Here is a 23,730-nt window from a genome sequence, read left to right on the forward strand (position 1 = left end):
ATATATATATATATACCAACAATGAATGAGTTGCTGAATGAACTGAATTGAAAGGACATTTATATATATATATATATATATATATATATATATATATATATATATATATATATATATATATATATATATATATATATATATATATATATATATATATATATATATATATATTTATATATATATATATATATATATATATATATATATATATTTATATATATATATATTGGCTTCATATATTCGTCCTTTTTTCTTATTTCACGGGTTAAAATCAATGCTGATATTCACAAAAGAGCAAGGGATGTGGCTGTTCTCTCTGCAACTTACAATTTTCACTTTGTAATTCACTTGCCGTGGATCAGGATTTAGGCACCATCGACCAATTGCCAGCCAGTCTGTCTCTAAATTCAATAGCGTGAAAGGCCTTAACTGATTTGACTCATTAACATGAAAGCAGTCGAAGGACGGGTCAGAGGAAAAGAGGTTGCACGTGGAACTCCATTCACATCGCGTTAGGGTAGTGAAGCACAAACAAGGGACAGCTGCGGAGGCCTTCACAGAGTTTTTAGGGGAACCTGAATGGTGGGAATTACTCCTTACATCCTGATGGTCTCAACATGTTTTATGACATATGAATTGAGAAATATAGACCAAGACACAATACATTCATGTCATGTCAATCCCTGCTAGAATGGGAAGAAGGCCAAGAATATATGAACAGGAAACCACCGAATCAGTGGTCCATTTAATAGCTTCTCTTTGCCAGGTCTCATCCATCAAGTGCTGCATCCAAAATCATCTGGACCAATACATTTAATTTTACATGTATCAGCAGAGAAGTAAACTGTAATATAAGTATCAGAAAGTACTACAGATCAAATAGATCTGACTGATTCCCCTGGTGATATTTCAGTCAAGACATTCATGGTGCCATTGTCCCACTATATGGATTTGTGCTCTTTGGTTTGGAAGGTTCACTTTGTAAGTGCAAATTTGAAGTGAAATCTGTATTCAATTTTTTATATTTATACAATTTTTTCTTCAAAATAAAGAGAAAAAGTAGCTGACACAAATGTAATTCTCACTTGACTACAGGGATAATTGAATCAACACAGTTTAAGGAACAATCAGAATGCTAAACACAAGCTGAACTGTAGCTTGTAGTTGATATGCCTGGGCCTGTGAGAGTAGTTTTTCCCCTCCAGCTTCTTTTCTAATAAATCTCAGTGTTCAGAGGAAGACCATTTTGATTCTGCTATTCAGGCTATTTTTCTGAGGTAAAGCTGTTGTGCAAATAGCACAGCATGCACTGATGTCAGAAGAGAAGTATTTCTCAGCTTGGTGAGTAATAAATCATGCTCAAGATGTTTGCATGAGCCTTTTCAGACTGCGATGGGAACACAGTCATCTCTGGAGACTGCCAGGCCTGATGAAGTGGTGCAAAGTTTAGCAGAGGTTTTTATCTATACATATATTTAAATCTAATAAAAGGTTAATGTACCGTCAGGTCCAAAATATTATTCGTGATTTTCAGCACACGCATGAATAATAAGATCAGATATTGGTTTACCATGGAGATGGAGCTAAGTTGGAAAGGAGTAAATGAAAAATAATTGGCAAAAGTGGTTAATATTCCTCCCTAGGAGTCTGGAGAAAAACCCAAATAAACTCTTCAAAGTTTTCAAACCAGAACTCTTTGAGATGGGCAACAGGCTGCGGCTTCTTCTCCCTCTTCCTCTCTCGCTCAGCATGCTTTGGAATATTCATGCACTTGTATTTGTTTACCAAAGTTAAAAAAGACTCTCCTTCAACATACACTGAGCGTGTGAACACGGTCAAAATCCCACACTCAGATCAGCGTCAGGAGTTTGACCTACATTGTATAACAGTCGCAGCACTAATGCTGATCAAGAGAACAAGACAGATCCTCTTCAGTCGCTTGATTTGAGTATAAGTGATATAATATCTCATATAAGTATGAGATGAGATGATTTAATTCCTTCACACACACTGCCAGCGTGGTGTGGATGGAGGGTCTGGAATGACAAGAGACAGAGGGACTGGTTGGCCAGGTGACACGTTGTAACAAGCAAAACATTATTCAAGAACATATCCTTTTCTGTTGAACTGATTTTTTTTTTCACATCATTATCTGCTGCAGATTTATTCTGCTGTACGACATCTGTTAAAAGTGAGCTTTGAGAAGTGAACCTTCTGGTTCATTCCAGATTGCATTTCTGAGGTGGTTATTACACCCAATTTAGTATTTAAATAATAAAAAAAAAAGTGTGACAACTTTTCTAACTTGTTCTGAGACAACCCAAATCCTTGACTTGTGAAGAACATGGTGTGGTGAGGCAAGTTCCAAGTCGAGTCAGTTCCAAATGTTCCCACAAAAATGCAAGACAGAAGGAGCTATTTCTTTAAAAAGTCAGTAGTTGATATGTCAATGTTTTTGACAAACTTAGTGCAGCTTCATCCATCAAACACAAGCCATCGCAGTGACACCATCAGCCGACGGGGAGGTCGAATCTGTCCACTGACTGACACAGATTCCCTGAAGAAACTACTGCTGTAACAAAACCAGAAGCATCTGAGCAAACATTCCAGTCAAGATAGCATCTTCCAGTGCTTTCCCCATTCCACCTGAGCTCTGGTTTGCAAAGTCAGCATAAAAGTAAACTTCCTGTTGCAGCTTGCAGTCAGGAGCGTGTAGCTGTGACCGCAGCAAACTAAACCTGTCGAAGTGGTTCAGATACACGTATGTGAACCACATGGTAGTGAGAAGATCTCAAACAGTATGTGCAAATCAAGTGTCCCTTATTGAACTTTTACGGGACAAAATTGATCCATGGAGTCCAAAACACACCACAGCGCTGTCAAAGTCCTCCAGTGTAGCTCCCTGGCTATGCAGTTGTCAGGAGGAACCGCAGCTTCTAAAAGCCATGTTCACTCTGACCCAGCCTGATATAGAGATGAGTTCACAGTCTGTCAGTAAAAACAAGGAGTGGAACTGTTTTCTGAAGATTGTATGTACATTTCCTTCATTTACAATGAGAATCACATGATAAGTGGTCACATTCCTGCTGAAAACAGTCATCACTCCGACTTCATAATGGCGTCATATGACTTCACTACCAACCCTGCTCATTTGTGTTGGGACATGAGGTCAGTGTCACCAAAGATGTGTTAATGATCGGCTTTTGACCTAGCAGTTTGACTCTCTTTTTCTATTTCTTTGACCAGGTGCCCCTGGAAAGTGACATTTAATGGTTTATTTTTCCAAATTCTCTCCCTCCAGCATCATCACACAAGAAATCCTTTTTAACCCCAGCAAGTGAATCACTTCCTCCCTGGCTGAGCTCTGGATACGAACCCGAACCCCTCCTTTTTATTGTCATCGCCTCTTCTTTTTCTCTCCGTTAGAGGAAAGTGGAGGGTCGAAATGTTTCCAAACACGTATTTGGATGTGCTGGACCCAGTCTAATCGGGCAGGCTTTTATAGGACCGGAACAAAGATGACCAGCAGGCGAAACAGTCTAGATGTGTCTGATCATCAACCCACCTACTCGTGTCATGGCTGCTTCTGTGGCCTCCTGGTGGGACGATATGATATGGTCGGATGGATCACCTGCTGCACAAAGACACATCAATCCACCTCCGCGCAGCAGCCACTGTGAAAAAGAGAAGCAAAAATAAAAGTGAGGAAATGGTGGCAGATATGACAAAAAGAGACCCATTTAGATGAATCTATGTCGAGGCTGCAGCTCAAACAGATCTGGGGAGAAAAAAAAAAAACGTCTGAATGGACCACAGACTTTTTAGGTCTTAGCAACAATTAGATGAATTTCATTTCAAGCTTATTTTCTTTATTGTAGCGCCGCTTTCCCGTGCTGCGACTGAGACGTCATGAAGCTGTACACGTGCAACGGTACCATGCCTTATCAAGGTCACGGAAGATAATGTGGAGCATATGCGGGAGTCATTATCCACATCAACAGTAGCTTTCCTTTCACAGATCTACGAGCTGGAGACTCATTATGGAGGAGGAGGATGAGGAGGAGAGGAGGAAGAGGAAACGCTCAACATACTGGTCATACACAGCGAACGCCTGGTTCGCAGTGGATCAGCACCACCATGAGTCATCTGACAAATGTGAAGGAGAGAATGTGTTTCTTCTACTGACATTAAGGAGAACGTCTAATTTGAAAGTCACAAGAAGTTCTGAAAAAAAGAAAAAAAGGTGCTGAGGATAAAAAGGGAACACCAAGCCGCAGCGAGACAGCGGGGGACGTAAGACTGATGGAAGTGAGTAATGAAGGCGTGAGAATATAGGTCACTAATTTAGAGAATGTGTGTCAGTATAACGGATGCAAAATATACTTTTGCCTAACATGACACATGTTTAGCGCCATGTTTAAAGGTGCAGTTTATATAAGAAAATACATATATGAAAAATGGACCTGTGCCCTGATGAAAAGCATTCCAGGTGTGGAAACTGTGAGCCAATCACAAGCCTGCTCAGTGAGGGGGACGTGGCTTAGAGGCGTCCCAGAAGCACATTGGCATCACATCAACTGTGCATGTTGTTGAAAAATAAAAAAAATAAACCAGGGATTTCTGGGCCATTGTTCCAATGACAGCCATTGAGGGTGAGAATTGTTTTTCCAAAAAGCATTAGAGACACGTTTGGTGCAGTGTTTGTCAGAGATGTTTCTGAATGAGCCCTTCCTTCAATCGAGGATTGTTAATCTACAGTTTTGATTTGGAAGCATTAAAATAGATGAAGGACACAATGATTACTGTCGCCTTTACGGTTTCTTTTTATTTTGAGTGAACGTCAAAGAATTCATTATTACCTTGCAAGTGTGCGAACTTCATTGTTCATTCAGTTAGAATTAATCTCAAGCATGAATGTTGCAAATAATAATAATAAGACCATTGTACCCAAATATATCCATTAAAATTAAAAACTAATCTAATAAACCAAAAATCTATCCATATGTTTCTTACTTATTTATAATTCAATTGTTGTCTCTTTCCAAAGTCACTCCATTCTCCATACATTATGATTGGTTCTGCTAACTGCTCGACAAAGAGCACTGTCATCGGCAAACACAATGACTTCATTTACAGCCTGTTTGCTAACACTTTCATCCAAGAGCAGCAGATTTCTAGAGCATATAGAAGGAGGTATCATGAGTAAAATAGACACTCTGACTCGGACGACACTCCTCTCACGCATCAGTGGACAATGTTGCTTTGAAGGAAACCCCCATAAGGATTGTGAGAACTTATAGACAGTTATGAAGAGATGGATTCTCCTGAAACTGCGGCACATCCTGAACAACATCACCCACCCCCTCCATCAGCTCCTGGTCCAACACAGAAGCACACAGATCAATAGACTGAGGCTAACCATCTCAAAGACTGAGCACCACAGGAGGTCCTTTCTTCCTGTGGCAATAAAACTGTACAATTCATCCCTGTAAAATTGTGAAAGATTTTTTGCCATGTTTTTATTTTTTGCACATTAAACAGCCCGCTTCCATGTCCGTCTTTATGTTCTTTTCCTCTTTGCTTCACCGCCTGTTAAAAAGAGTATTTTGTATTCTGCATTTTATATTTTACATTTTATACTTATATTTTTGTTGTTTACGGAGCATGTTAAGTTACAGACAAAATTTCCTCCGGGATTAATAAAGTTTTTCTGATTAAACACCTCACAGAAACACTCCACGTTTCCACACACTGGGACTGAACTTGTGACCTTGCTGTCAGAGCACCCCACATATATGAGCATTCTTTGTTTTTGTCTAATAGACATCCAATGGTCCATAGACCTCTAGGCTAAAATCGGTCTACCACTGGTGTAAAAATGAAAGTTTTCTTTTTACCTGTCTCATTTTGAACTGTCCGTATTTTAAACTGTTCATTGATCATTGGCTGCTAAAAATGTTTTATTGCAACATTTGGCCATCATTTATACAACTTAAAGTTGTTTTTATTCAATATTTAATAATGAATGGATTAGGTTCTATACTCCAGATATAGGCAAAACCAGTGAAAACTACATGTGAATTTTGTCTAATGTTGTCTAAGGCTCAGGGGCGACATTTGTACCAGATGAATCTAAAACAATCCCTTAAGTCGATGTAAAAAAAATGAGAAGATTTTAAGGTGTCGAGGCAAACGTCTTGTCTTACATGTGATCTGGCGCATCTTTGGGACACAGGTGTGAGCCTTGGCTCTAAAATCCAATATCAGTCTTGAAGGTGCAGCAGCAGCTGCAGGTACAAAGAAACTCTTGAGAGTCAAACGTGAAAACTGGCACATGACAGGCTGACACCAAATTAGCCTGACATGAGCACAGACGTCATCACTCTCATCAAAATTCAGCTGGCAAACGTGAGCAGCTTTTCATTAGTCGCACAAGGGCAGCGTCTGTTGTCAAAATGTGAAAGTGGTCAGGGACTGGTCTGAGTCACTCCAGTCCTACTGACCCACTTAAATCATCTGTGTGAGGAAGCTGCTGCTGCGGCTGCAACATCACACTGACTGATCAGTTTGGCAAAACAACATTCCTGCGCCACCAGCGCCACCAGGCCCAGGCACATTTGGGTTCATTCCAATGTACTGCCACAGGTACTGGATGTACCGCTGTTGAAATGGCAGAACTTTTAAAGCCATTAAATTCGTGTTGCTGTCACACTGTTCTCCAAAGTGCTTTGCTGTAATTTTCATTAACCTCCCTCTTTTCACGTCGCAGGCCGCTTGAAAGAGAATGAACTGGAAGCGAGAGGGAGAAGAGAGATTGGAACAGTGGGGGCACTGGCACATTGCTTGGGAACGTATGTGGGTCAAAAAATAATTCTCCTTTTTTTGCTGCCCAAAAAAATGAAAAAAACCACCTTTTCCACGTGAGGATGAGGTTTATTTTGAGGTTTTTCCATTAGTGTGAGTGCACTGGGCTGATGGAGACAATTTGTGTTTCCAACCAAGAACAATTCATGAAGCAGCTTTTGGTGATTATGAAATTGTCGTACCTCATGTATAAGCACTAAATTTGTGACTGAGATTAGTGTTCATTTTAGAGGCTGCAAAAAATAGTGTGAGAGTCAAGGTGGAAGAAGTGTTGACCATCTACCCGTGGACCAGTCAAGATCAAAGAGGGCAGAGACCAAGTCCTCGACCAAAGTGAGATAGGCAGACAGACGGACGGACAGACAGAGAGACAGACAGGCAGACAGATAGACAGACAGATAGATAGACAGACAGAGAGACAGACAGACAGACAGACAGATAGATAGATAGATAGATAGACAGACAGGCAGACAGACAGACAGAGAGATAGATAGATAGATAGATAGATAGATAGATAGATAGATAGACAGACAGACAGACAGGTAGATAGATAGACAGATAGACAGACAGATAGATAGATAGATAGATAGATAGACAGACAGACAGACATAGTGAGAGAGACAGACAGACAGACAGACAGACAGATAGATAGATAGATAGATAGATAGATAGATAGATAGATAGATCGACGAAGGTGACGGTGATCATGGTACATACACTCATATGACAACAACATGCACAATAATAAATGAGCATGATACCGTCATGATAACGTAACCTCCAGCACAACAGCCCATGAAACATTCAGACACACCATGGGTAGGCAAACTACTGTACAGAGCAGGAGATAGACTCCAACAGACCGGACCATAAAATGACTCACACACACGCCTGAATCTCAGTCCTCGTGGAGACCTTTCATTGCTGTGACGCTTCCCACAGCCTCTCACCATAACCATCCAAAATAAATATCTAACATTGACCGGGGCTCTATACCATTTATAATGGCTGTGTTATATTGACGTTTTCATCCTCAAATTGAGACCTGTGAGAACCCACAATGAAATTGTCCTTACAAGTAGGTGTGTTTCCAAGAATTAGTCCCCACAAGGATAGCTATACAAGCACATACACACATATTCAACAATTTTCTGTCCCTAACAACATGAACAGCAACTTGGGTTCAACTGTCCAAAACAATCGACAGAGATCTCGGGAGGTGAAGAAGAGAGTGCAGACAAGGTGGAACAGAATGTGGGAAGTGGAGACTTTCTGGGACAGTTGTGAGACCTGCCATGATGCATGGTTTAGACTAGACACAAGACAAGATGCAGAGTTAGAAGTGGCGTAGAAGATCCTCCGAATTTCAAAAGATGTCACTAGGAAGGGTAAGATGAGTCATTTCTGAATCAGAGAGGTCGTGCGGAGAAGTTTGGTGATGAGCAGGATAAGTTAAAATAAACCCATCTGACGGACTAGTAGGATTGAACAGTTTAAAATGGACTTCATACTTGGCAGACACCAGTACCAGTGTACCAGTCGTACAGGTTCTTTGTGTTCTGGGCCGCAGCACACGGCTGTGAATAAATGCAGGTGAAATCCAGCAGCACAGCAGCTGCTGTCAGCCATGACGTTGGAAAAGGTCTCCACTTGCACCACTCTGCAGCCTCCAGTGAATAATTCGTTGATTTTAAATGAGGGAATGGTTCCGCTTTCATCTGTCAGTAAACGTATGCTTCTGTGGAAGATCCCCGAGAAGCGCCCATGGAGGGGTCTCCAGCATGTGACCTCTGAGCTTCAGGTCATGAAGTGTGTCAGCGTTTTAGTGACACAGCTGCCGCGTCAGCTCTGCTATCCTGTTGCATGTAGCACACTGACCTACTTGTGCGCTCCGCTGTCTGTCAGGATGGTCTGATATAACGGCTCATCCTCACTTCAGCCCTTCATCACACGCCGGGATATTTCCGTCTCTTGTCTTGAGCGCGCTCAGATCTGATCATGCTGAGTCCGTCTGTGTTCTGAGGGGAGTTTAGCTGAGTAAGAAAAAAATAGGGAGACATTTATATTTAGAGCAGACCGGCTGGTAACTCCACACAATAATGAAGTACGATCTCAGAAACAAGCAGCCAGGGTTCAGCCTTCAGTCAGCACTTGTGAATACAGACCCCAGGTGTTTGAAGGGAACCCAAGGCACCTAGATGTAGTTCTCCTCCACCACCAGTTAAGCTCACAACCAGGCAATGCATTCTATCAGATGGAAAATGAAATAAACTCTTGTCAAGTGGCTTATTTCAGTACGAGTATGAATGATAGCAGATCGAGAGAAATGTGAATTGCCAGACAATCACTTGGAATATTTCCATTGAAATGTTAACGTTAATGACTCAGAGCTATGGCTATGCATCTACGCATAAATATGCAGTATGAAATTACCATATGCTGTCTGAGAAGCTGAGGACTAGATAAGTGTGAAATTGAATTCAAATGAATTGGAGACATGCCTCGATGGCGTCACAAGAGAAAGCTCCTGTAGATACAGCTCAAGATCTTCAGCATCAATTTCAGAGAAGAAGGTAAAGCATCCACCACAATGAGTGGCTGGCGTGTTACTTTCAGATGCACAACTCGATTAAAAAAAAAAAAAAAACTACTTTTTTTCTGCACCTCCTCTTTGGTCCACATTTTCCAAAAAAATGGCTTCAAAAAGGCTACTGTTGGACTCATATTGTCACTCCTTATAAGGGTAACTACCAGAGACAGACCAGTGGAAACACACCAATTCCCCAGGAGGGTATTGGGGAGACAAAGCCTGGGCCTCCTTACTGAGGTTGTACGGAGGTGGATGAAAACAGAAGCCAGGAGGGAACCACTTATTTTGTCTGGATAAGTAGGTTAAACATTTTCTGGTGTCAAATAACCTACCAACAGTTCAGAGTAGGTGCCACAACACAGTTGAAGGAAGTTCACTGTCTGACATGTAAACATTGAATTTATGTCACATCTTGGCAGATACATTTCTCCCTGTCGACTTTGAAATAGGATCTCACAGAGACCCAAATCCACTGAGAGGGTACTTTAGATAATGTGGGTCAGCTTGTCTCTATGAAGGTTTTGTTATTACATATCCCGCATATGAATGACAGCAATATGCTCTTGAGACAGTCAATCTCGTCTGGTCATATATCTGGCTGCCTGCTCTCTGTTGGGCGACGCCACCCCTGCGGTTCATGACGCATCCGCTGTACCCAGCTGATCTCATACTTACTTTGTACCACTCCAAAGTGACAGCAGCAACATGGTATCAGTGCTCACTGTAGATGTTATATAAAAGCTAGCATTTTGTGTGAACTGTAGTGAAAAATCGATTGTCTACTCCAATTATTTTCTTTTCATTTTCTTTCGTAATCTGAATGGGCAGTTACAGAATAATAAGGTCAAAGTGAACACAAAAATCTGACAAGATGTGAACTGTGAACGGTCATGGGCAATTATAGGGTTGAACAGGGAAATATTTGACAAAAAAAATTATTACTTACTAAGAGGTCTTTATGACTACTGACTCATGCCGGTCCAGATTAGATATGCAGTGATTCAGCTACCTTCAGTGCTAAGTTGCACTGAAAATAAGAACATTGCTTCTTGTGAAGGACAAACATTTCAGAAGGAACTGCCATGTTGACACTATGATGGTGTATTTTTGCTTCTCTCAAGTGAAGGGGAAACAGTTCATGGCATGTTAGTTGTTCTCTCAGCATCATTACAACTAAAAAGATGAATCATTTTAGTATTCAAGATGTGCTCTCCCTCAAAATTGAATTATCTTGCAACAATTGGTATCACTGAGCTTGAAGAGACAAGGGGCCTCTTGGGTAAAAAAATGGGTATGAATCAAAAGGAGTATCCCAAGAAGAGCGATTTGTTGAAACAACCTGAGCCTACCACGACAGAGACAACTCACTTCCACTGGAAGGATTCCATCTCTCATCAGCTTGGACAACAGCTTTACATTTATGTTGGTGTGTTTCATGGACTCTTCACATGGTGACGTATGCACACTGTGATGGAAGATTAATATTTTTTGCAAATATAATTTTCTTTTCTCATTTTAGATTCACTTCATCAAGCTGGCCAACACGACTGAATGACATAATCATAAATCATATTTTTTTATTTTATTTATTTATTTTTTTGTTTTATCTATAACTACATGTGACAACATTTATTCTGCATCTATTTATCCGATTACAAGCCAGACTAATATTCATGAGTCCAACTGGAGACACATTTGCATACAGTGGGACTTTGAAGAGGGAGTGGGACGTCAATTTTGACTTGGCAAAAACAAATAATACACCAACACCACAGCACATTTGTCATCATAGCCAGAGACTAAAGCAGCTCAGCTACAAATCAATTAGAGTCCCGGTGAACTTCATCTCCCTGCAGATCATGCATCTTTGAATGTCAAGACATTTAGGTTTGAAAGCAGAGTGATGCTCCATTCTTCCCAGCGAGGTGTGTTTGCGTGTTTGAGAGGCAGATCTGGGTTACATCAGCAAAATATTCTGTCACTACCTGATAAATCCATCAGATCACTGAAGTAGACAGTTTCTGGGAAAAAAACCTCTTTCCTTCTCTTCCAGTTCACCTAAAAACAGATTTTTACAGAAAACCACAAGTGTTAAAATGAAGAAAAAAAACACAGATGTTAAGAAAGCATTTATTAAACTCATTTTGATGAATCCACTCTTCACAGAAAGTGACAGTAACATGAAGAATGTTTGCTCTGCAGTGGTTTAAATACAGCCGTAAAAAGTTAAAAAGCACATGACATCCATAGTGGTTTAAAAAAAAACAAATCAGTCTGTGAAGATCATAGTTAAATTCATCAGAAATAAGATCCTTCGATATTTCAAATGTAATCTAGACACAAGTGCACAGAACCCACCTTTCCTAACCTCAGATCAAGCCTTTCAAGTTTCCGTCAGAACTGCATCCTCGACAGCATGGATGTCCCTCTGCTTTGGAAACAAACTCATCATTCATGTGATGCCTCTCTACTGACAAATAAACACAGATGAAAAACAAAGGTCCATATTTGGTTTAAATAAAGTGCCACCGTGGTTTTTAAACAGACATTCTGGAGCGAACCCCGTCACTGACATGGCTCATCAAAATTGTTTTGTATTTTATCCGCACTTCCACTCGAGCAGCATTGTTATGACTGCATGGATTGTTCTGGCCCTTGGGTTGCTGCTTTGGCGCTTCCTGGCTGATAAATATTGAGTGTTGATTTTTCTCTGCGTCTGTCAGTCCACAGAGCCAGAGAGAGCAAAAGTAGGTCAGTTGGTCAACGTCACGCTAATGGAAAGTCATCGCTTCAAAAAAGGCTGCTTGACATCAGACGATCGACGGACAGAGGGAAAGCAACAAGTGGCAAATAGGTTGATCTAATCTGGGAGAAAATGGAAATGTGGATTTAATTTTAGGAAGCAGGAACCAAAATATCGGCAGTTTGATAAGCAGTGTGTGGGATGATGACAGACAAAAACAGCCTTAAACCATTCCGAGTGTGTCACACTACTGACTCAAGCACCTGACGGCACACGTTTTTGTAAACAGTATATAAACGTATACAAACTTCTTCCCTTCTAGTAGCAATAAACACTGAAAGAATGGTAACTTAAATCTTCTTAGTCCATCATCATAAAGCCCTCCTGAACATCAGGCGGAGCCACAACACAAGAATATCCTTCCGCTTCTTTTTGAGTAGCAGCCATGGAAAAGCATCATCCAGCAAAACTCTAAACGCACTACAAAGTGCAAAACATGATCCGCAAATCAAACAATTTGATCAATCCAAAGCTTGGTTCTCTCTTTTGGAAATGTGAAATACAATTATTCACTTTTTAGGCCACTGGAAGATGCAAAAGTAGCCATTATTAATTTATTTGGTTGTGTCCATCAATCGTCCGGTATCTGGCTGTTACAGTTCCCGTGGTAGACGTAAACAGGTCCGTCACACCTGTAATACAACTGGAAAACGTCCCCGTAGCCGTGGTCCCTCCACCAGGTGCAAAGCTGTCGGTTCCACCCGCACGCAAGAGAGTAAAACAACTCGGGGTGCTCCATGCCAATCATGGTGAAGAAGTCCTGGTCCCCAAGGTGGCCCCGGAAGCGGTACTGGTCGGCCAGTTTGGCCACGTTGCTCGGCTTGAGAAGCTCATTGTAGAGAGCCGATGCCCTCATTGCACCCAAGTCCAGCAACATAACCCCACTGTTGAAGCCGGGCTGGCCCTCAGGAGGAGGGTCCCCCACTTTGCTCTGAGGGTTTTCCTTACGGTACTGCCAGAATGTGTGTCTGTGTGTGAGGAAGAGAATACATTAACAAACAAAGTTGAACGAATTTGTAAACTTCTCCTTCCTTGTCTTTCGGTCATGCAAGTCAGTCTCCTCCACCATTATCTGTTATTTGCATCCTACTGCTACTTACTCGCCCTGTATTTCCACTCCTAACATCTCCTCCCCTCGTGTCTAAACCATCTCAGTCTGGCCTCCCTAAGTGTGTCTCCAAACCTTTCTAAACTGTTTCCAACGTGTTTTAAACCACCATCGAGCTTCCCTTTCACCCTCGCAGCCACTCTCCAGTCACAGATCACACCTGACAGTCGTCTCCATCCGTCTCCTCCCCGCCTCTTTTAATCATTATCCATCCCTCTGTATGACCCCAAATACAACCTCTACTCCCTGCAACTTCACAATTGGTAAAACAGAGCTAGCAAGTGCTAAACTGCAGTGCTTCAGGGACAGGTTTGGTGCAAAATATAATTAAAAGTCCCAGGCCTGTGTGGCCCCACAGCCCTGACGTTGCCTCTTGGGCTGCGTTACACAAACACTTGAATTTAAGAAAACAACTCCATCATCAGCCCTCCTACTTAGAGGGAATGTCAAACACTGGATGCAGTTGGTCTGTTGCATGTTTTGAATACAAAGCAGAACCTCTTGTCTAACTGAAAATAAGTGAAAACAGTGGCTGACAGGAAAATAGTGGACCATTTGTTTTAAGAAAGAAGCTTTGCCAGAGGTTAGCGCCAACTCAGCAGGCTGTTGGTGAATCTTGGTGAAAGACAGAGAAAGCAGCCATCAGATTGTATTAGAGTGTTTTAAGGCTGAACAAAAAGGGGAAAAAATGGTGGAAAGTAAATGCTGCAAATTTAAAGACACCTATGAAAATGAAGCATCTTTATCAAAGTAAATATGAATAAGTAAAAAATATAGTAATGTTTTGCTCGATTTATTCAAATGACTATTTTGAAACAGTGAGGGACTGGAAATGTACTTGTTGTTTTTTCAGTGGAAATGAAACAAATCCACCGGGAGCATGTTTGTTTCTCATGGAAGCTTTGATATCACGTTCAGCACTCAGCAGCTGGAGCTCATCCGGAACCATTTCAATCCGCTGGCTTGGGATTTGGAAAACCGCAGGAGCAGCGGAGCACTTGTCGATTTTAAAAGACTCTGGGTCTTCGTGCTCTGAGTCACGTTGGCAAAGATCAGGGCCATTGAAAGAACACGGAAAATAAATAGGAGCCTGAGTGGAGCAAACTGCCCTAATCACGACAATGGACATGAAGACATCTGAAAAAGGACAACGTTGCAGGTGAAGGAGCCCCTGCCCATTTGAAAGGATAAAAAAAAAAAATCAACAGGTGACCAGAACATTTTGAACCAAGAGATCAAACAACAGTGTCCTGGTTTTATTGGCTGCATAACACAGCAGCACAGGGCAGTCTGGAGTCACGGAACACTGAGAATAGTGTGAAAGCTCTGGTTCATTACCACCAGGGCGACAAAAACAAGTAAACACACCCTTGAGAATACGATGATGACGGCTCGACAAATTCTCCCAACTTTAATTACAGCTTATTAGCCATTATTCTAACATGGTTGTCGCATGATTAAAAATATTATTCAATCCATCACCCCTTGTTTCAATCCATTATTCAATTATCCTCATTCCATCACCAGCCATGGTTTGCCTCTCACTGCCGAGAGTAACAACCCAACTATGTAACTATGAATCACACAGTTGTACAATCATTTTTAAAGCGTTCAAGTTGGGTCACACAACTGTGACACTCTGACTAAGGACAGCCTTTTATCGATGTAAATATGCAGGACCTTCCTCTTTTCTTCCAGATCAGTCACTTGCAGGAATGTAAAAATTCATTGGATTTGGAAGAGTGAATTACGGGCATTTTGTAAATCCAAACTTTGGAATGGTTTTTCAAGAACAAAGATTTTAGGGCAGAGGGCTTCTCTCTTACGCCGTAGAGCATCAAGGGATCCGAGACCTTAGAGACCACCATCCAAAAGCTCCAACACTGGATGCTTGAGATGGTTGTCGTAGTTGTAAAAATTCACCTGCTGAGATCCAGTTTGAAGCAAATATCAATGTCGATATTCTTAAATAACAGCAGGAGAACAGGAGAAACCCTCTCGACTCTGCCTGATCACAAGTTGGAGTGACGCAAAAAAAAACGCTGTCAGCACTTTCAAATTTCCTTTATAGAGCAAAGGGGAAAACAAATCTGTTTCAGGAATGTGGCTAAAACTCCTGGGCTGATGAAGTAAAATAAGTACCCAAGAACAAGAGACAATACTTTTACTCTAACAATTTCGACCAACAGGTTTATTTCACTGCGCTGATGGTTCCGATTACAAAGGGACTGTTTTTGAGATCTCTTCCTGTCCAGTGCTGACCAGAGAAACACTGAGAATCGGTGACGACAGATTTGATTCGACACACCGGTGCCAGCAGTGAAAACCAAGTGTCAGGAAGCCAGAACAACAACAAGCACCAGAGTGGCCAGCAGCATTACAATGACACAGAGGAGACATTACACAGTATTTTTAAAACAAATGCAGCCCTCCTCCTTCAAAACACAACAAGGAATACCAAGTCCTTGCAATTTAACAAGACAGGCACAGTTGGCTTTCCGTTTCTGACTGAAATAAACGTGAATCTATGACAAAATTATTGAAAGAATATCACATTTGGTGCCGCTGAAAGAAACCACCTGACTACGTGCTCACTCCAGAATAGCCAGCAGGGGACATTTTAGCACTATAATGATACTACTTTTCTTCAATACTCTTTGCAGACTTGCCAGCATAGATTTTCTGCATGTGACCTGAATCTTTGACAAATAACAGTGGAGATGCATCATAATTATGTTGGGAACACGATGCACTCTGGTGAGAGAAATGCGCTGCTACCGCCAGGAGGTCAAGAGAGCTGTCTGCCTTCAACAAGTGTGACTGTTTTAAATGTCAACATTTAACAGAAAGAATAGATCAAACTAGTCTGTTCATTCATTTCCAATGTATATCAAAGAAGTTTATTTTTACCCCTTCATCTTTTCTCCCCTCCAATCTGTTCTCTGAAGCGCTTAAAAGTTATTTTATGACATATTTCTATCATCCTCAAATAACAACTAGAGACAATGCTACAACTCAGCTCACCTGTAAACAGGCTGCATCTCTCTGGCAATGCCGATGACAGCGCCTGGAGTGAAGTGGTCAAATTCTTGGAAGAGGTGTTTGATGTTGGTCCTGTATTTCAGGTCTAAATCCACCTGCACGATCCGAGTTATACCTGAGAGGAAACACAAGACAATGAAATTTGAATACAAGTCAGAACAGGGATTTTTCAAAACCCTAAAAGCGACAATTAAGAGGAATTAATTCATCCACTCAAAAAGGTTCAATGAGTTCCTGAGAAACATTTCTGACAGCAACAGAGCGATCAGGCCGATTCTCAGAATATTTCTAATTCATATCTGACAGCATAATGACTTTTGAGTCCTTAAAGACTATGTGTCCAACAAGACCTGCAGAGCACATGCACAAAAATAGCGAATCAAAATGGGAATCAATCAGAAACAAGCAAAAGAAAAACCACACGCCTTTAGGGATATTGGGAAACAGATTTAATTCATCCGCTAAGATTAAAAACCTCAATGTGGATTTGCAACTATCTATGTAGTTGTCCAACTTCCATGCTCTGCAGGGGATTCAATGCAAAACAAGCTTGTTGAAATGTGGAATGGGAGAGAACATTGATCTGAAGAGCAACAACCTGTTTCTGTGCCGCTTCAACAAGCGGACTTCCTGCAACAATTCACAAGCTCTCCAGCAAAGAGGGGCTCAGTAGCACAATTGAAGTGGACTGTTGGGTATGTTCTGAGCCAACAGGGAGAGGATGAGTCACAGGAAGAGAAGCTCTAATTGTTACACCAAAGTGTACCCACAAGTGAAAAGATGTTCTGAGCACCAAAAACATGAATGAACCAAGCAGAAGTTCAACCATAAAAAATCAAGACTGTCAATAATCATGATGAAGGAATGAAGATTACTCCCGTATTTGCCTCGTACTGTTAAGTCATTTAGTTGGCTCAAAATTACAATGAAATACATCAATAAGTTCAGTCAGTTGAAAATCCCGACCTCAGACGTGTGGATGTGACGCGATTAAGGGTTTTCTCAGAGCAAAGAACACAATAGCAGCCATGAAACAGTCAGAGTATAGAATGTTTAGGGGAAAATAATATCATTACACCGGCAGGGAGCTCCCCCAGGAGGACAGGGTCACCTTGACTGCACATATATATATTGTGAGGAAGAAACAGAATACATGCTTTTTTTTCTGGAGGAAAGTAGGTCAATCTTATTACGACCCTCATATATGCCCTGATGGGATCACTTATAACCAATTTGTTTGTGCCGTAGCTGCCGGCTCACACATGAGGGGCTCATTTTTTTAGGTGAAGAGATGCGCAACAAGCCGATTTCACGTCTGCTACTTGTAAACAACCACTAGCACAAGAAATAGAATATTAAAGCTCTACAACTCTCACTGAAAAACAAAAAACAAAATCACATTCTACATCTGTTTATAAAGTCTGGGGAATTTTATGACTATTTTGTAATAGATCTCAAAGCTGAAGTATCAAAGTTTCATTACATAATACTAGGCAATGTCAGGCTTGAAATAAAGTCTGCCTTTACAGCTGTAGCATCATTTGTTTTAAGAATGTTTGCTTTGCCTCAGCGAGCAGATTTTGGCATGACTCCATTATAACCTACTGGGACGCAATCCACCTCTAATTTTGTTTTAAAAAAAATAAAGCTCTTGAAAAGCTGAAGCTTGTCCCACCATTTCAAGTGTCACGTTGTCCATCAATATACTAAGGGACCGGAGGGAAAATAAATAAATAAGTAAACCAGCTGTGCCAAACATGAGTAATCTCAGAAGGATACAATGAGTTTGTGTGGAAAATTAAAGTGCAGCCTGCATAACAGAAACTCTAGCCTCATCATGTTTAATCCTCAGCGGACGACGGAAACATGGAACAACTTGTGTTCAAGGACAGCGACGACGACAACATCATCATCATGAATTGGGTACTTTTGTATTCCCATCAGTGCAAAAATGTATTATCTAATAATAATAAGTGACCAAACCCACATAGCTCCTACCAGAACGCCGATATAGGAAGTCAGAAACGGGGGGACAAAATAGACTGAGAAGAAAACAGTCGGTAGAACTGTGAAAGAAAGAGTCTTCCATCTCAATTATGCAACATCAGCAACACAACCGTTGTGAGGAACAAAAATGGGGGCGTTGCCAAGTAAATGAATACAAATTCTGAACGTGGCCATCACTTTTAGGAAGAACGGTGGAAATGTGAATGGATGAAGGTGTTGCTATGGCACTCCCCCCCTTCGCATTGATGACAGTGCAGTGCCCTTTGTAAATAAATGCCATCTTTATATAGAAATGTGTCATCCCTTGCACCCCGGCAGACCGTTGGCACATGTGAGTGATCGATGAGCATTTCATGTGCACAACATGACACACACCGGAGATAGACACACATGCTCAGATAAGAAGCTGTGGTGAGAATTTCTTTATAAAAATATTAAAAACTATTCAAAATATAAAACCACAACACCATACACTTAGCTTTCTTTTTTTTAGCCTTTTAATTTGGGAGGGATGGGCTGAGATCTTTAGTTTCTTTTAAGCCATGAGGATTTGTACTTTAACGGGAGCTAGTTCAAGCATGACACTTCATGAAGTACGTCCACCCAACTGGACTGAATCAACACCAACACATAGAATACTGACGTGGGCAAAAGAGCTTCCTTCCTTTTCTAAATCCGGGACCTCACGTGTCGGTACCTGCTGCTGATTCCAGCTGTGCACTGGCTTTGCAAAGAGGTGGATCTGAATAACTTATAATAGAGCTTGACCACGGGTTTGTACAGAAACACAGAATATCTGTGTCAAGTTTGAATGAGTTAAATCAGGAGACTATAACGTACACTAAGTATAAAATATAGAGGGAGTTTATTGAAGTCTCCATTTGCTTAAGCAAAACCAATTCTAAATATTCAAGTGAGGTACACTTTTGGGATTCGAAAAATAGGTTACACTTTATGAATAGTTCTCATATACAATGGATTATTACTACATTCCAAAGATGTCATAGCATGTATAAGAAGATGTCATGAATGCATGACAACTGATAACAAGGTTTACCCATTATAAGGTGCAAAATTTTAAAGAACAGTGTTGTCTTATTTCTCATAATATTATACTGGTTGATTAGATTCAGGTTTAGGGTTAAGGGCTCTTGAGTCTTTATGACTATATTAAGTTAAATCCACTACTTATGATATTTCAGAAGCCTTGTCATAAGTGACCAGACATGACTATGAACATTCATAACAAACTCCATAAAACCATGTAAATGCATTACAGTGTCTTATGAACGTACTGATAATGCATGACAGATGAGACCTCTAAGTAAATATTCGTTTTTAAAAAGACCATAATATAATGCTTTTAATGTATGCAATTTCAGTGTTTCTTATTCCTGGACTAAATCAACCTGATGTAGTGTTCAATACTAAGTCCGTTTCTGGTCTTCACTAGTTACAAATCATGATCACTTTGAGTCCATTTGGGCAGTTTCTCAACTGAAATACACACAAGACAAAATGGAAATGAATTCATTACCTTGCTTTCATATCAACGGGTGGGAGTCATTTCTAATCTGCATCAGATCAGTTGAACATGGTTTTCTTCAGTTCTTATCAAAACTTATTACTTAGGCAGAAGCCTGTTGTTGATAACTGGTTGCGCAACAACCTTAAATAAAATAGTGAGGTGGCAACGCAGCTGCTCTAAAATGGCTGTTTAAGCATTCACCCTTAAATGTGATTAAATCTGACGCTCCCGACAGTCGAAGCGATTTTAAACCGGCCTCGATCATTATTTAAATAAGCCTCAGACAAATGTGCAAAAAGCAAGCTGTTCTCACTTTTCGGCATGATGTGATGCATGGCCACCGACAGGAAGAAGATGGAGTCGCTGTAATAAGCTCCGGATCCAGCACTGAAGTGTTTCTGCATAGCCTCCACGATGGGGAAGAGCTTCTGCGTCAGCGTGGCCACATCATGGAACAAGACCTGCACGGAGATGACGATGAGGAGAATGGTCAGAGGGACATGTTGCACAACCTCTCTTGTGGCTGCAAGAGCATCCTTGGCTACGTGCTACGCCTTGCTTTCATCCTCGGGTAACCTTTAAGTTAGCTAGCTCAACCACAAAGATCACTGCATGTGTGAAGAGGCTGTTCTCATTCGGACTTCATGTGTAGCTGTGCCACTCCATCCTCTTTATGTGCTCAACACTTAATGGAAGGAGAGTGCCAGGGGGGGAAAGGCAATGGAGTCAACAAGATAATAGTGTGCATGACGAGCCCCGCTCCATTTGGGAGTCAAGGCAGTAGAGTCTTTGGGCCAAACTGAAAAAAACAGAACACTAATTCAGTGGGGCTGAGAATAATAGCACATTAAATGACATGTTCCGTAAACAACCTTTCAATGTCTTCTGCACAGGGGTGTTTTCAATGAAATCTTAACACGTGGTGCCTCGAAAATATGCTTTTGCTGATCGCACATTTCAAACCACAATTAAAGCAAATAAAATGTTAAATTTCAATACAACATTCAACAGTATTCTAGTGTTTACACTGTAAATTACTGTTCACAAGACAACGATCAGACATGTCGCCGTGTTGGTCAACCCATTGGTTAACTAACCGTTATGGATGACCATTCGACTATGTAAAGTTGAATGACTAAATCACCTGTGGACGTGTTAATGGTCATGTTAACTGTTTATCAATGACAATAAACTTGGAATGTGTTTATCGAATGTGCCTCAAGTCCAGAATTCACAGACTGGTTGTATGAATGTAACCCAAAGACTCATCTCTGCAACTACAGCTCGACATCACATGAAACTCAGCTGTATATTTCTATATGCATTCAAACATTCAGGGCATCAGAAGTCTTGATGCCAAGAACCAAAAATATACGTTTGTTATGTGGTTCTGTTGACTTGATCTTCCTGTTTGATTTATACATCATTGGATGACTTCAGACCACCATATGGAGCTTCTCTCATGTGTGCTGGTTTGGTGCTGGAATTGTTTTGGTCAGTCAAAGAAAGAAAGTCATTGATGCTTGTGAAGACAAGCGTCATTTATCAGGAACCAAACCAGCAAGAACTCTGACACCTGACAGCCCTTTAGCAACATGGCAGATAACCAAAAACTGCCCCAAAACAAAACCCAGAAACGCACACGCAAACGTATGAACTCACTCACCAAAATACAGATATGACAAGCCACGAGCAAAGTTGCTGATGAATCAAATAAAACTGCCCACCAATGGAATCAGGATAAGAAAAATGATGAGTGATGTTTTTGGGTAATGCAGCACCAGGACATTTAGCCATAACAGCCTTCAAAAACAAGTTAACATTTATGCATCGGGACCATTTGGATCTTAACATTTAGTTCAATATAAATACATCTTCATTGACTGTCAGTTAAAGTGACCGGAACTAACTTGAGAGCACAGAACTATGCGTATGAAATACCACCACTGCCCCCTTGTGGTGTAATGGTATTACCTAACAAATTTATAACAGACTGAATGCCTCCTCTTTTGCCTTAAATCCAAGTTCTATTGTGACCTCCGAGTTGAAGACCTACAGGGGTCTTCAACTCGGAGGTCACATCAAACGTCTACAGCTTGATAATAGTTGTGTTCATGATTGAAACGGTGACCTCTCATACCTCATACTTGAAAGTTGCATCTACCAGCAATTCCTGCAGCATCTTCTCTCCCATTTCTTTGCTGGCAGGGTCACTCACAAAATGAAGGGCCAGGACTTCTCCATGCAGAAAGCGTCCGTGCTTCACCAAGGACAACATGGCCACCCTGAACTTGTCCTGCAGACTCCGATTTTTGTCGACTTTGGTGAACATCATAAGTAGATGATATCGTTGGTCAACTGCCTCATCATTTTGTTTTCTAGTCACCAATCCGTCCTGTTCTCCAGCACCACCTCTCTCTTCCTCCAGGTGGGAAAACACTGTGTCTATAGTCAAATCAGCATCATTTCTGTTGGTGTTGTGGTTCGCTTGTGTCTGCTTGATCCTCTTTGTGGTACTGGAGAAGTTATGCTTTTCCGATCCAAAGTAGTAAAACGCTACAACGGCAAGCGCCGCTGCGAGGAGGAGAACAAACTGATAGGATCGGAAAGTACTGATCCGGCCCATCATTCTATAGACCAGCCTCAGGACATCCATGTCTGCATTTTCATGTCAAAAAAGTGGAGGCGCCATCAGATTCTGGGGTCACTTCATCCTGCAGCTCACTGGATACCAAAGTAGATCTGTAGAAAAGAAGAACCCATCAGCCATTACTCATTTCTATTTCTGAATTTATTTATAATTCATAATTCACTAAAACATATTTTTGTTTTTCAATAAATTTGTTGGAAGGAATAGTTTCATATGGAAAATAAAAGTTTATTTTTCAAATGTCTGTCAAGCTTCTTTTTTTTCGTAACTTGAAAATACAGTACTCACATTTAACTTTATAAACAAAATGTCTGCTCACTTATGACAAAAAGAAAAAAATCGAATAAATATTATATTTACAAAGATGAGGTTCCTAATGTGTCTTTTCCTATATATTACACAGCCATTACAAAAAAATATAAAGTCAAAATATAACAATGCTACATTGATTCTTACGCCACCGATGTTAATTTATAATTCATAGCTCCGACAATTACAGTGAATGTTGAAAAATATCAGGACCAATTCAAGTGGTAAGTCCAGATTAAAACGCCACTATGAAAGTACTTTAAGATCTTTGGACAGACAGCAGACTCACGTGATTGATTTCAGGTTGCATCCCCCTGCGGCTTCATCCGAACAAACTGGTTCTGCAGCTGCAAAGTCGAAACATGCGCCGTTAAAGCAGAGACGGCTTCAACAGTTGCAACACGTTGTATTGCATTCGAAAAAAGGGCAATAGTAGATGGAATATTCTTTATAAAACCCGTTAAAGCCAACGAGCTGCCAACAGGATGCTATTAGGTTAGCATTAAATCACCTCTCACCTCCTCCATGACGGGTATAAGTCCATACACGACGCAGTTAAATTATGAAGTGATTACAGTCGGTTGTGTTCACGTGTATCTAATTGAAGTTCCATTAAGTGTGAAGTTATTATACTTGGTTGACAAGAAAAATGAGAAAGTCGAAGCTAGCGACCGAGCTACAGAAAGGCCACGCCCTCTCCACTGCCACGTCAGGGTGCGTTTAAGGTCTGTTGGAAATCCGATTACCAACGAAAGGACACATCTATCTAACTATACATAAAAACGTATATGTATACGTGTGTGTGTAAAAAAAATATAAATTAATTCAC

General features: G+C 40.8%; 1 protein-coding gene across 3 annotated transcripts; it reads right to left on the reverse strand.

Moving 5' to 3' along the window:
- Positions 1-454: 454 nt before the first annotated feature.
- xxylt1 (xyloside xylosyltransferase 1) lies at positions 455-23,590 on the reverse strand. Of its 3 annotated transcripts, XR_008413715.1 has the most exons (10): positions 23,420-23,590; positions 23,191-23,248; positions 22,083-22,684; positions 20,256-20,403; positions 16,390-16,522; positions 11,813-13,225; positions 11,440-11,512; positions 8,743-8,897; positions 3,566-3,674; positions 455-2,036 (listed from the first exon to the last, which is right to left on the reverse strand). XR_008413715.1 is itself a non-coding variant. In XM_053854569.1 (6 exons), exons 3-6 carry the CDS (start codon positions 22,596-22,598, stop codon positions 12,829-12,831), a joined length of 1,194 nt encoding a protein of 397 aa, XP_053710544.1. In that variant the 5' UTR covers positions 22,599-22,684; positions 23,191-23,248; positions 23,420-23,590; the 3' UTR covers positions 11,620-12,828. The 3 variants fall into 3 exon arrangements, 2 of the variants coding, with proteins under 2 accessions (XP_053710544.1, XP_053710545.1); XM_053854569.1 differs by lacking the exons at positions 455-2,036; positions 3,566-3,674; positions 8,743-8,897; positions 11,440-11,512 and having other exon boundaries at positions 11,620-13,225; XM_053854570.1 differs by lacking the exons at positions 455-2,036; positions 3,566-3,674; positions 8,743-8,897; positions 11,440-11,512 and having other exon boundaries at positions 11,620-13,225; positions 23,413-23,590.
- Positions 23,591-23,730: the final 140 nt, after the last annotated feature.

The sequence above is a fragment of the Synchiropus splendidus genome, chromosome 1 (assembly GCF_027744825.2).
Source record: "Synchiropus splendidus isolate RoL2022-P1 chromosome 1, RoL_Sspl_1.0, whole genome shotgun sequence".
NCBI classification, from domain to species: Eukaryota; Metazoa; Chordata; class Actinopteri; order Syngnathiformes; family Callionymidae; genus Synchiropus; species Synchiropus splendidus.

What these genes read in the sequence shown, in the direction of transcription:
- xxylt1 (XM_053854569.1), bottom strand. Translation starts at nt 22,598, where the DNA reads ATGGATGTCCTGAGGCTGGTCTATAGAATGATGGGCCGGATCAGTACT. An exon ending in GCATCACATCATGCCGAAAA is followed by an intron (nt 16,523 to 20,255) that starts GTGAGAACAGCT and finishes GTTTCCTCTCAG; the next exon opens with GTATAACTCGGATCGTGCAG. An exon ending in GAGATGCAGCCTGTTTACAG is followed by an intron (nt 13,226 to 16,389) that starts GTGAGCTGAGTT and finishes CCTCACACACAG; the next exon opens with ACACACATTCTGGCAGTACC.